A 14,027-nucleotide genomic window follows, 5' to 3' on the forward strand; every position below is an offset into this window, starting at 1 on the left:
TACCTGCCTGGCCCCACAGCTGCCACCACTCAGGGCAGGCTCCCAGCCTCCAGGCTCTTGCAGAAAACTTCCTTCTAGGCTAACAAGCAACTAATGCACCAACCTCAGACTTCAGCATACACAGGCATGCCCGTGCTTTGACATGGCAGCACTTCTAAGTCACACAAGCCCCCCTCCTTTTTTTTTTGTGGCTGGGGGACGTAGAGGGTAGGTGCCCTGGCCTTCCTCATATACCTTAGACTTTGTTATGATCTCCAAATACAGTACTTACTGGAAACATCCATTGCCCCAACAGGACTTTTGAGCTGGTTGCTCAACAGAGTACCACACAAAAGGTGCCCAGAGGCAGGATAAAGGCTATTGCTCTGGTCTCTGGAGCCACAGGTGTCTGCTGGTATCTGCTAGTTATGACCCAGCAGAAAATAAAGAACTGGACCCAAAGATGGACCAGGTGTCACTGTCTAAAACACCCTTTATCCGTTAGTAACCTACACATAGCTATTGCTTGGGGTCTGCTGGAGGCTCACCGCAACACTGCTGGTGCAGCATCTGGTCCTTTCAGACCACACAACCTCAGCTGGGTTCAATTTGGTCTCTTCAGGCTCTTCTTCCCCTCCTTGGGCTGGGGCTGGCCAGAAATCTACATGCACCATTTTTGCAACAGCTGTTTTGAGACTCAAGATTACCACACAAAAAAGGGAGGAAGGCGAGCACACAGTGCCCATTTCACCCCTGCGTACAAACACTGCTCATCACGCAAAACAGCAACTCTGAGAGCATGTCTTCACGGCTCATTCTTCATTCAAAGTGGGAGGAAAAAAAGCCAGATTTTAAAAACTAGGGCAAAGGCCAGTAAATTACCATGAAGTTATTTTTACAAGGGATATCAGAGGCCCAGCTTTGTGAACGGAGAGCTTATACAAGGTTCTGTAAGGGGAAAGAAAACATGTTTTGCCCCCAGATTTGATTATCAGCTGGAGGCAGCACCACTTCATTGATTAGAGATTTCTAAAGAGAACTTTGTAGAGCCAGGAAAGAGCAAAAGCCAGGATTAACAAGCTTTTCTGCTCTACTTTGTCTGACACCAGAAGAAATGGATTTGTCTGACCCTAGTATATTTACACACCCACATCTTATGGCTTGTTCTATCTGTCCGTGACTTAATCAGCAAAAGGTGTTTAGGCTTTGCCTGATACTAAGTGGCCAGACAGAATGCATTAGTCTAGAAATGGATTATTAAATTCCACTGTCAAACCAAAGTAGTCAATAAATACAAGTCCTTTAATCATACACTGCTTCACGTATACAGTTCCCATACAGTGGGGTTTCAGTCCTATTTTGATTTCTTCCTTGTCTAACTCTTCACTTTCTTCTGCCAGGCTTTGCTCTGCCCTACTGTGTGGTACAGCCAGCCACTGAGTTGCTTACATCTTCTTTGGGAACTGCCCCTACTCAACAGAGTGGGTCAAGTCACTACATAGGGATCCAAAATCCAGGGAATTCAAACCACTCACGCAGTTGAAGGATCACAAATGAACTCCATTTCTTCTAGGTAGAAAAGGACATGCTTCCAAGCTAATGGGGAGACTCTCTCTCCCCTTTCAAAAAGAAAAAAAAAAAAAAAAAGAAAAATCAGTAGAATTCAGAAAACTGCTGCCAGTAAAGTTATGGAACGCAAAACTGACAGCCCCACCATCTTACCTGCCAACTCAACAGCAATACCAGAAGGATTATCTTCAGCTCATCTCCAGTCCAATCAACTGCTTGTTTTTAAAACCACATTGTTGCTGCCTTCCAGCACAGCCCCATCTGAATTTGTCCCATTACAGATTCCTACTGTTCCTACATGGGATAACATCTGTAACTGGGATGAAACCAAGCATTTTCAAGTCACAAAGGACAAGAAGATGGTGGATTGTTTTTTTTTCTTTCTGAGAATTAAAAGACAGCATCTGTAGGGATTTTTTTATTTGGTTGTTGGTGGTTTTTTTGTCTTCTGATCACAGCTACCAGACAACATACACTGTTCTGAGTTCAAACTACTTCAAACCCAGAAACCTACTTGTGGGTCTTATTTCAGCAGAATTATTTTCTTCTCAAAGAAAACTTAAGCTTTTGACAAAGAGTTAAGAAGTCACATCAATTATTGGGACAGTTTTCATTTTCTTCATCTCCTCACTTACTCTGATCAGCATTAAACTGGATTAACAGAACTGTCACACTTTGGTCCTACTTCAGACTGCATTCAGTTTAAATTTTAAGCTTATACTCACTCTATCAGGATTCTTCCAACATGCTCCTGCTGGCAAAGCACTGAACGATTCTTAAAAACCAATCACATCAAAAATTATTTCGTTCTCCACACTTTCTCCAAAAGTATATGCAAAAATTAAAAATGCAGAAAATTCAAACCAGGTTTAAGGGTTAGTTGTTTTTTGGTTTAAGTCCCAATTGCACTGAGCTGAGAAAGTTTGCATTTAAACTAGATAAAGCAATGCCCTCTAGTGTTCTGCAGAGAAATCTGGCACTAGGCTGCCCAAAGCCGTAAAAAATTCAAGTTTAGGATTGCTGTAACATCTCAAGTGACAGCCAGTTTTGAAAGCTTACAGCTCACATACAGTGTCCTTAGAACATTCTGCACACAAGTGTGGCCTGCAAAACGATTTGGGATCCTTTTGTTTCCTTCCCCCCATTGCTGATGCTTGCATCAGAGTTTCATGTCAAAAGATGCAGGTATTTTCTGGGGATACACTGATGGCTTCAAAAACATCTGGGAAGAGAATCTGGCATAAGCCTGATCCTTTCCTTCCCTTCCCAGAGTTCGCAAAATCCACCTCCTCTCTCATCACCTACAAATACCACCCATGGACAGTTTTTTTAAACTGTGTTTTAAGTCACATAATACCCACGCCACCCTGTACCTTCCCCCAAGCACACACAACATTTGGTACCCTGTGTTACTGACCCACCACGCAACCAAGATGATGCGTTTGGCTTGAAAAGGTCTCTTACAGAGCTCCAAAGCTTAGCGCATTTCCTCACAGCGGTGCCCTTCCCAAGACATCAATAAATTGCAAACAAAACCATCCAAACTCAAGTAAGATTTAAATAAAGGAGAGCATTCTCATAGTTCCAAAAAAAAACCCTGCAAAGCTATCAAAATATTTATTTACACCCTGTACACGTTACAAAACTCAACTTTGCATCGCACAAAGGACTGGAAGAGGTTTCATAACTGGAGGCCTGAAAAGCACAAGGTGAAGTCCTTGATGAAGGCTGCTCTTAAATGGGCAGCTAGGAGTCCTTAAATATTACCATCCATTGCTCTTGAAATGACAACTGCAGGGCTCTATCTAGACAGAATAGAAACTTGAATGACTTCAATTAAACTTTTAATCACAACAAGTACTTTTAAAATAATTAACAATAAAGAAAAACACGTTGACCACTGTGCTTTTGTTATGTGCCATTGATCTGCAGCAGAGAGAAACCACAGATCAAAAGCTGCAATAGAAGGAAAAAAAAAAATAGGGATTAAAATGAAACATCAGTTCCGCCCATGTCCTATCTGAAATAAGGAGAAAAAAAGACAAAAGGTCTATTTTCTGGCAACCTGAGGGGGACTGGTACACTTAGAAAACTGCAAATGAAAAGACAGCACCACAGCCATAAAGTTGCTAACTGGAATTTGTTTCTTGTCTGGAACAATTTCAACAACTACAAGCTGGCCTGTTAACAGTGTTTCACACTGTTATTAAGACATTCACTGGAGCAAGGTTAATACAGGCAGGGTTTCTTTGGAGGGAAGCTACCTTGGCCTGTTTGATAGATAAAGAGAGAAGCTTAGATCTTCAGGGTAGGCATCACCCTGCACCTTCCAGAGGAATTTATTCATAAGAACAAAAGAAATAACTTTAACAAGTTTTGTTCATAAAAGTAAGTTCTCCAAACCAAAGCCTGCCAGAGGGACTGTTGTTCTGCAAAAATTATTGGATATAAATGAAACATCCAGTGAGATCACACCTAGGGTAAATTCTGGGCTTGACCTGGCACTTGCAATGAGCCTTTAGGCCACTGTATTTGTAGCCCTTGTGTCTGAGGCTGCAATACAGAATTTGGATGAAGAAGTGGGATCAAATTAGGAATTTTTAAAATTAGGTTTAAGCTTAGGAACTCCACTTTTAAATTTAAATTACAATCCCCTCTACTTAGAGGGCAACCAATACATATTCTATTTAAACAAGCAGATATGTTTCCCCCCACCACCACCTCTAATGGGGAATGATTACTGCCAAGCATCCTGCCCTGCAAAGAAATTATTTTTGATCTTGTTATACATGTAACCAAATTAAAGGAGAAAAGAAAGCAGTTTAGAGGCTATCCAAAAGACAGCCAAGGGAGGATATCCAGTGTTTGTACCACTGCACTAGGAACTATTATTTCTTAGAGGTCTGACACAATATGTCCGTGTGACTGACTGTGTGCACAGAACACTGTCCTGTGTGTGTCCTGTATATAAGCAAAAAAATTGCTTATCCATATAAAAAAAAAAAAAAAAAAGATCTCAAGATCAGCTTCTTCCCTGCTGTATTGTCATTTTATTTGCAGGGGATAGAGTGAGGAAAGGACCACTCAAAACTCAGGATACAAAAAAAGCAAGGGAAAGATCTGGAAAAAACAGACATCACCTTGAGAACCCACAGTCTCCAGCCTGGCTGAACAAAATAGCTTTTCCACTTCCTTCAGTTTATTCAACAGTCCAGTGCCCCTCAGCCACATTCTCGCCTTCTCTGGGGAGAAACAGAAAAACCTGAAAGGGAACGGACGAAAACGCTCCAGCATTCATCATGGAGAAGCCGCACAGATGTATTGCCGATTCTTGAGATGATGTGCATGGGAGCACTCTACTAGTGCTTCACTTTGTGAAGATGCCAAAAGTGTCCAGATACGACACTGAAAATTTCTGAAGTGCATGTAATTTCGTTAGTGAAGCATAAACTGAGCTCTTCCATTCTTCCCCTTGGCCCTCTTCTTGCCCAAGTGTTTTGCTATGAGACTAGCGCTGGTGCATTCTCCTTATTTTCTTTCTGTGTCACCATCTGCAGGTACTTCAGTCGCATAGCAGGGAGCTGCTCATAAAGGTCAAATCCCAAAGGGCTCTCTGCATTCAGCAGTCTGTAGTAGAGTAGGTGCTTTTTCAAGGTCTGAAGAAAGAAATAGCGGCCATTAAGCATGTCTGAAAAGAATCTAATCTTTTCCACCGTGTCTCCAACACAACATAGCAACCTGACAGATAGTACAATTCCATCATGCCCACCACATTTAATTGCATCATCTTCAATAGAAGAGCTATAAAAGATGAGTTTCTTCCAAGAAAATTCACATTTGATTTGCATGAGATTTCCTCTTCTGAACACAACTGCACTGTCTCTTCAACAACCCCTCAACAACGACTTCTTGCCAAAAGCCCAAATGGGGTTTTGAGTGGGAGCTAAGAATTTACCCTGGATGCTAAATATAAAGGGCCAAATGACCCAGCTCCGTCACACACATAATAGACCTTGGCAAGCTCCCTGAGAAAAAGAGAAACCTTGCATCTATTTTGTCCTTTTCAGGGAAAGCATCCAACTAAGAGCTAAGGGCCACCTATTCATAGTTGTGCTAGAATCATCCCCGTAGGACCTCTCACTATCCAGATATAACACTGCTTGGGCAAGAGGCATGGAAACAGAGTGTAGGAGATTCACCTAGGTTCCAATAGGCTCAGTGCTCCGAGTTCAATTACTACAAGAACTGGATAACAGTATTTGTAGTCATCACAGGTCAAAATCCCGCTGCTAGTCTCTTCTCATTCTCAAATTAGCAAGGTAGTTAAACAGAAATTTCAAAAGCCAAAGGTAAACCTGTGAGAGCACTGTGTCTGAAAAACAAGTCCCAGTGTTGCAGACAGAACCTTACATATCCTACCTCATCCACCAACAGCCACGTCTTCCGCAGCATGCTTTTCCGAGCAGCATCAATCTCCTGGGAACAAAACACATACTTTGGTTAACATGGCACAATGCTATCTTTGCCCCTACAGCACTCCAGGAGGATGCTTTGCTCATTATGATGATGCCCCAAAGAGCAGCTTGTTCCATCAGAAAGGGCTTAGGATGGCTTTTGCTTGGATCCTGCCTCTCTCCTGAAACTCAGCTGACTTCTCAACTTTCAGGTAGAACTGTAGATCAGAGGTGACTGTTAGCACAAGTAACCAGTTGCTAGAGGCCCCAAGGCCATGGGAGGGCTTCTGCTTGGTTATTCAAGCAAAGTGAAAGGAAAGAGTATTCTGCACCTTAAGATTGCCCCAGGCAGTGGCTAAATCTATTACAAGCTCTCTCTGCCATATCAGCTCCCTCATCCTCTCTGTTTCATTCTTTCCCCACCACCACCAGAGCCCACGCAGTTACTGACTTCAAAGATTTATGTAGGATTGGCTACCATTATTTCAAGTGCTTTAGGGTATAACGAACAAAGTTGTCGTCTCATATGTGAACTCTCAAACAGCTGACTGGTACTCAAAACATTTGCTTACAATCTTTGTTTTCAAGCCCACGGTCAGTGATTCACCACAAGACACACTGGATTCTTGGGAAGAGCAGATGCAAAACCCAAAGCTTCCAGCCCTGAGGCTCTGCTATCCATTACCTACCTGCGTAGTGCTGTCTTGGGAGAAAATAAAGCTGTTCACATGAGTCACAGCCACCACATAAAGAACAGGGCACCAGCTGTGGCGCAGTGCACCAGTGACCAGTGTTCGGAAGTAGAGTCGCAGGAGGTTCAGGTTATCCTCAGGAGGCGAAGTGTATCGCTCAAGAGGCACAGGAAACTGCAAACACACACACACAGAGGCAACATCACAATTTTTGTCAGGGTTTAAGTAGTGAGGGGAAGTTCATGAATTTAGGGTGCCCTTCCCCAGCTGCTTGTGTGTGCACTCCCATATAACATGATGGGCCTCAGTGGCACAACCCCCATTTGGAGCAGAGTTGTTAATGCCCACACCGACTAATGTGACATGCCTTTGACAAAGCATCCTCAAGACCTCTTCAGCTTTATGGAGAGATGTTTTACTGGTCAAATCACTGCAGTTGCTTTTTGGCACAGGTAAGAAGACTGGTTTCAAAGGGAGGAGACAGAGTGCTTTCAACAGCACTGCATCCTGACAGTGTACCAGAGAGGCTTACACTGGCCTATGGATTTAGCCAGAAAATGAAAGCAGATATATGTGCCAGAGTCAATGTTGTTAAGCAAGGTTTCCAACATTTTCCGACTTCACTGTCTTGCTTTGAAAAATAGGTTAGAAAAGCTTTAATTAACAACTTGATTTTGTTTGCTTCTCCCCTCTCCAGAAGCCTAATTTCCATTCTTCTCAGTTTTGAGATAAGTTCTCTAGGGCCATATATTTCACTCTGGAGCATCTACATGATTAAAGACAATCGTTGATTTTACTCAATTCAGAAAACAGTCTGCCTGCTAGGGCATTTAACTCAACTTAAGACAAAAAGGAAAAAAACCCAAACAAACACCACCTCCTCAAGTGACCTTGCTCAAGTTTTCCAACACAAAGTATCTGGCATTTAAAAAAATTTCTAAGCACATGAAAATCAATCTGCTTTGAAATATTCTCCATTGTAACACATGCCGCAATTCTGATGGTACTGAGGGATCTGGCGTTGAGGGATCAAGACAAGATAAAGCATGTGACATAGAATCAAGGCTATGGTTTTCATGGAACATGGTTTTCATCTCTTTTCCTACATATATTTGTGGAACTGGAGTAGAGACAGGGAAGGGCTACTGGGAACATCAAGAGAACAGAGAGCTTACTGTAAGATGCAGGCCAGAATATTTTGGTTTACCTGGCTTAAGAAACAAAGGCTCATCTGGCCATAATGATATAGAGAAACTGGCCGCAGGGATACTACAACCAGAGCAGAAGCACTGCAAGTACACAATGGAAAGCACTGATCTCACATAAACTGCTGCTTCGCAGTTGTTTGGAAAACAGATTTTGAAAGGTTATCTTTGTATTAGCAAACATTTTGTCTAGATTGGTTACTGTCTGTCAACTGACAGAGAACTTAAAGCCGCCCCTGCTCATTCAAAAGAAATGCAGTCCTGCACTTCAAATTTTTTCGCCGAGTTACCCAGCAAAGCACAGCTCCGGTATAATTCAATGCGGAAATAGGGTTGAGAGGGAAAAATGACTGTCCATGCATTGCGCAAGGAAAAACATTTTTTTAAGGGAAAGGTTATGGCTGGCAGAAGAACATGGGGTGCAGACTAGCCCTGCATATATATAGGCCATAAATTAGAAGGAGGTTCTCAATTGTTAGACCAAGCAGGGTCTGGGACGGTTTCCGTTGAAGACTAAGCAACTTCACAGCTCCTGCCCTCCACATATATGCAACTATCTGCTCTCAAAACAAAGTTCAATAGGTTTCTGAAAATGATTATGTGACAAGGGCCTGCACCTACAGGGGCTGGGCTCTGTTCTTCAGACTGACAATCAATCAAGCTTTTTAATTAAAAAAAAAAAAAAAAAAGACAAATAACCACCACAAAAAAAGTATACGCTGCTGTCACAGCCTTAAACCAAAAGAACATTGCTCTCCGTTCTTATTCTGTTTTACGTTCCATGCATTGGACTTTCTTCAGGGAGCGTGAAAAGCTTCTAAGCAAAGAAAGCATGATTATTCTACTGGACAAGGAGGGATGAGGAAGAAGGGAAAGTGCTGGGAGGATGCCCAAATCAAGGTTGGAGAAACACAGGCAAGAGCCTAGTAACCCAGAAATACGCAGTGACAGGCATCTACCATAAAACAGGATTACCTGCTGGAGCGGCACTCCCAGTGCCCGCAGGATACTTGTGTGCTCCCCAAAAACAGAGAGACGCAGATGAACGCTGAAACGCTTCTGTAGAGGCAGAAGAACAAAGACTCCAAAGAGTGGATCTCCAAAGGAGACACCTTCAAACTGCTCCAGAAGACTTATATAGAGATCGTGGAAGGACGCCAGACCAGGGAGAGGAGCATCCAAGTTCAGGGAGTCCAATGCCTTGGGTTGGCAATACACAGAGAGAAGGGCAGCTGTGTAGCAGTGGATCGGTGCTTCTAGAAAGAGGTCACCACCTGTGAGGAAGACACACATAAGCCGTGCAAGTTTGGCAGCAGTAGGGATGCTCTGAAGGGTTTTAGCACGCCAGGTTTCCAGCAAAAGGACCCATTGCAGGTTCCAGGTCACAGTGTTGACAAGATCAAGTGGGAGAGAATTCAGTACAGCCCCACGTGTCTCTGCATTAGTCACTTTGTTGTAGAGGCTGATAAGTGGAAAGAATGGCCAGTCTGAAGGCAGGATGGGCCCTTTGACCTCAGGAAGCAGCATTGACTGGATGAGGTAATTCCGTCCTTGGTAGGATGCTTGGGAACGCGTAAGGGCAGGCTGCAAGTGGACAAAATGAGAAAGGTAGCAGGAGCGGATGAAAGGCAGATTCTGGTACGATTCTCTCAGCAGGGCACCACGAGTAGGTTTTGAAAAAAACGCTGCCACAGAGCCAGGCTGTGCCAGTTTGGCACTGGTACCCAGATGCAGGATATCAGAGAAGTCAGCTGCTTCTGGCCCTCCGGCTTTCCCTTCCCTGTAAGATAAAAAAACCCCGTAAGTTTAAGAAACAAACAAACAAACAAAACCCCCATCAAACAAATGAAACACCACAGAAATTCATCTCTACAATCTTCCTGGATCAAGGAGAATAGCAGATGCACAGCATTTCCAATGCTTTCCAGCATTCAGCTATGGTAATACTCAGTGCCTGTAAAGCATCGGCTATCTTGGTATTTACAGGAAATGCACAGAACTACATTTGGAGTTGGCAACGCTAAGGCCTTGCCATGAAAAACCTCTACACAATGCCAGTAGTCTGGTGTGGACACTGCAACTCCTTGTCCAGAAAGGCAGTCTTCTTACCAACACAGCTGTCAGGGTGCTGAGATGAAATAGCGCATATCATATAAGGCCTACATGAATCAATAATACAATTCTCGAAATAGTAGCTTTGCCACAGCTGGCAGCGGCAAGGTCAGGGGAACCATACAGACTGGTACTTAGAAATTGAGGGGGTCAAATCTACGTGCCACAATCTCAGACCAGAGACCAACCACGGTCTCAGATTACTCGCCAAATTCTCAGAAAATGGTAGCTCTATAGCAGGTATTTGTAAAAAAACAAAAACTAACACCCCAAAAAAACCCCAAGAATTCACTCAAAACCACCCACAAACTTTCCTTCTTTCTGGAAAACTACAGTATCTCCTTGCAGCACCTTGGTCCAATCTCCTATAGGCATGCACCATGGCAAATTTTAAAGAGATTATGATGAACATGATAAACTGCTACCATTTTCTTGGCCTGATACGTGAGGCTTCACATTTGAGATGCTCATGATTTCTTCCAGTGCAAGGTGGAAGACATCACAGTTGTCAAATCAGCAAAAAGCTGTATAAGCACTTGTATAATAAGGGTTTGAGGAAAATTTAATATGCTTTTCAGGCTATGTCGAATTCCCATGTATTTTCTAGACTCACTACTCTCAGGACAGCTGATGCTGGGCCTTAGTGAAAATCAGTTCTGTCAGGAATCACAGGACTCTTGCCACAGAAGAGATCAAAAGAAACCGGTCACATTTCTCAACATTGGTACATTGGAGAGAAGTGTGCAGCCACACTGCTGCTCTGATTAGAAGGCTCCGTGACTGCAGAATATGCCAACGAGTAACTAAAATCTGAATGCAGGCCCTACGAAAGGCCAAAAATGATGACAAAATTGCAGTGCCAACATGTGCTTTTTCAATTTTCCCAAGTTTTCCCATGAAAGTGGGAAAAACTACAGAAAGGAAAAAAAATGCAAAGCTTACGGAAGAAACTCTGGATTAAAGGCAACATCCAGTAGGACCTCGTAAGCCAGATGCTCACTCCCTGGCAACAGACGGCTTAGCAATGCCATGGAAACGCAGTGATGGAGTGAGGCATGCTGGGTGTAATCCGGACAAGAGCCTACCTGTACATGAAACAAAACAACAGATAAAAGCACTGGATCATTTGTCAACAAAGCAATCAACAGGAGAGTCAATCGAGACATAGATCTCGCTGGAAAGTGAGATACTAAGGCCGACTGCAAGAACTGTCAGCATTCATACTGAGATCTTTCTGCTGCCCCTGATTGTCTTAGATAGTCAGACATCTTTCTAGCAGCACACTTGAAAACTTTGTTCTCACTCTAACCCGAAGACAGGCAAAAATATAATTTTGCCATCCAAAGTATTTTGGATGTAAATCCCCACATCAGTAACTGTAAAGATATTATTTGCTATTGGGGCACAAAAGACAGTTGAAGAGTCACCAGACCTAAGTCAGGCAGGAAAAAGAACATGGATGCAACAAGCAGTTGCCAGTCTGACACACTGAGTGGGAGAGGCCAGCGTGAAGTCAATTCCTTGGGTAAAAGAAATGAAAGGGCTAATAACGATACCATTCTCCGAGTCAACGCTAATACAAAGTACTGCAGATGATATTCATGGCGCAGGATCCACGCAGATGAGGGAGTTACAGAGGGAGGTCCGGTCTGCCAGCTTTGATGCAGATAATCCTTCAAGCCTCTGAAGCCCAGCACAGAGCTGTACTATAAAGGAATCAGAAGTGGAGACAAATACTACTAAGACAGTTCACGGTCGGAGGAAAGTAAGACATAGCTCTCTCCAAGGCCTACCCCGTAACCTCTCCCATAAGAATTCCTGTTAGCTACTCCAAAAGCGATATTTAAAAATAGCCTGATAAATATCTGCTTTTCTGCCTCAGGTCTCACCTGCATCCATCATCACCATCCCCATCACAGGTAGCCAATAATCACTGTCTACACAGTGCTTTGTAAGGCAGAAGTCTGGCCAGCAGCTTAAGAAGTTCCCTTCAGCCACTATAGCACTTATTCTCTTGTTTAATTTTATCTCATTTTTCTTTGTTATATATGCTTAAACCATCCCTTTTCTCCTCTGACTCTCAGTTATTTATTTTGCTTAGCCAAACAACGGTTATTTAAGCCCTCTCAACGTTCTTTATAAATCCATCCTCTAAGTGTCATCATCATTCATCACCCGCTCTGCAAATCCAGCTTCCCAGCGTCAACTGGATATTAGAATTCAAAAACAGAAGACATTTCTCAGATCCTTGTCCTACCTGCTCTGAAAACAGGGGTATTTCTCTCTGTAGTAGTTTGATATTTTTAAAATCAAAATACACAGCTATTCCTTTTTAATAGTCCTACTAACATCACTCTTAAGCCTGGGAGGATACAGATACTAACCTCCCTCACAAGTGCATCATCATTCACCTTGAACTTACAGTGAAAAAATCTATTCTCACCTTGCTGGTCAGGCCCTTGTGAACGTGAGTGATGCTATTGATGAGAAACAGGAGGGCAGTGAGGAAAGGGAAAGGTGACTTGGAGCCAACCAGGCTCAAAGGAGGTTTGCCTCCAGTGCAACTCAGCGATGCAATGCTGAAGACAGATTCCGGTGCTGGGGAACAGGACAGAGGGTTGCACAAAGCAGAACATGGCCTGTGTGAACAGATAAAGAGAGAGGGGTCACGTCAATAGCACTCATACTGCTGAAGAATTATCTTGTAGGAATGTTACTATCTGGATTGTGCCACACATTGCAGTAAAATGGAAACCCTGAAGACTGTGCAAGAAAAAAAACTAGTATTACTGCTGGTCAAGTAAACACTACCGCCATACAGACTAATGCCAGTGAACTGCCCGGAATTCTAATCTTCAGCTAAATTGTTCATGACATGCAGAAACACTGATGCAGTGACCCATCTCTGATGTCAAACATTTGAAAGCATCGGGCCTTTGATTAGAAAAAAAAAATACACACATTTCCCCATGTACATACGTAAACCAGGCTAATAATGCTTCCCACCCACTCAAGACATTTCAGTAATAAACTGGCAAGCAAAGCCAAAAAGCCAGCTTATATCTAAAATTGACATTGCAAAATGCTGACCCTTATGTACTCATGAAATGCATATTTTTAAAGTCTATTCAGAAAGAATCTAGCTTTAACGTACATGAAGATGACCATGCATACCACTCTTGGTGCGTGTGTGTGTGCGCGCTTACTCTCCACAAGCAAAACTAGATCTTTTCATACCAACAGTGCTTACAGGGCCCACATTAGACATACCACGTCTGTACAGGCAAAACCACTACAAGGAACAGTGTCCACAAGAATGTTGCTCAACAGCAGTGGGGCAATAGGGAAAATCCTGTCAAAAATTCATATCATTATTCTATGACAGAATTAATCCTATAAATGCACTGCTCTTCCTTCCACTGGCTTTACCATGTAGGAGATGCGTGAACACATCTGGGGCTCACACGGTACCCTGAACTTTTGGCCCCAATCTGACCAGAATGTTTACAACAAGATTGTCAAAATATTAAGGCAAAGACTCTTTTTAAGGCTGACTCTTCATTTTTACCAGTCAATGTTAAGAACAGCCTAGGAGAATTCTTGCCGATGGGCTTTTACCGCCTGACCAAACCCATTGTTTCCAGACCTCAAGGACAGGCAGGAAAGGGTCTAATGCACGTCCTTGTGTTGGAGGCTTTGGTGCTAAGAATTTCATACCTCATGAAACTGCAGTCATGAAAGAACATGGGTCAAACAGTTTGGTGACCATTCAAATACCACTTAAAACCAAAGAGTTACAAAGCCCTTATATCAGATGTTCTCAGAAGTAGCAGGATGTCTCCCTGACAACAAGTTAAGCCTTTCAGGTTACCCTCTCCAGAGGACTGATCACAAGCTAGTAGGAAGGCTCCCTCTACAGCAGAAAGACAGAACATCTGCAGAGCTGAACGGTTCCCAGAGCCAGAGACAAAGCTTATGTTATCTAAATGTCTGAATGAACAGTTTGGTCTCTAGCC

General features: G+C 43.0%; 1 protein-coding gene across 7 annotated transcripts in view; it reads right to left on the reverse strand.

The window, feature by feature from the left end:
* Positions 1-1,822: 1,822 nt before the first annotated feature.
* Positions 1,823-14,027, reverse strand: part of RPAP1 (RNA polymerase II associated protein 1) — a 43,957-nt gene continuing 31,752 nt past the window's right edge. For 6 of the 7 annotated variants that reach the window (XM_074584603.1, XM_074584607.1, XM_074584601.1 and 3 more), the window contains 7 exons: positions 12,455-12,650; positions 11,568-11,717; positions 10,954-11,096; positions 8,875-9,679; positions 6,692-6,868; positions 5,968-6,024; positions 3,089-5,204 (listed from right to left, as the gene is read on the reverse strand). In XM_074584603.1, coding sequence (XP_074440704.1) covers positions 5,049-5,204; positions 5,968-6,024; positions 6,692-6,868; positions 8,875-9,679; positions 10,954-11,096; positions 11,568-11,717; positions 12,455-12,650 — 1,684 coding nt within the window. In that variant the 3' untranslated portion in view covers positions 3,089-5,048. Of the gene's footprint in view, positions 1,843-3,088; positions 5,205-5,967; positions 6,025-6,691; positions 6,869-8,874; positions 9,680-10,953; positions 11,097-11,567; positions 11,718-12,454; positions 12,651-14,027 lie in introns of those variants that run through there. The other variant, XR_012586690.1, reaches the window with a different exon arrangement.

This window comes from Larus michahellis, chromosome 4 (genome assembly GCF_964199755.1).
Source record: "Larus michahellis chromosome 4, bLarMic1.1, whole genome shotgun sequence".
Taxonomy (NCBI): domain Eukaryota; kingdom Metazoa; phylum Chordata; class Aves; order Charadriiformes; family Laridae; genus Larus; species Larus michahellis.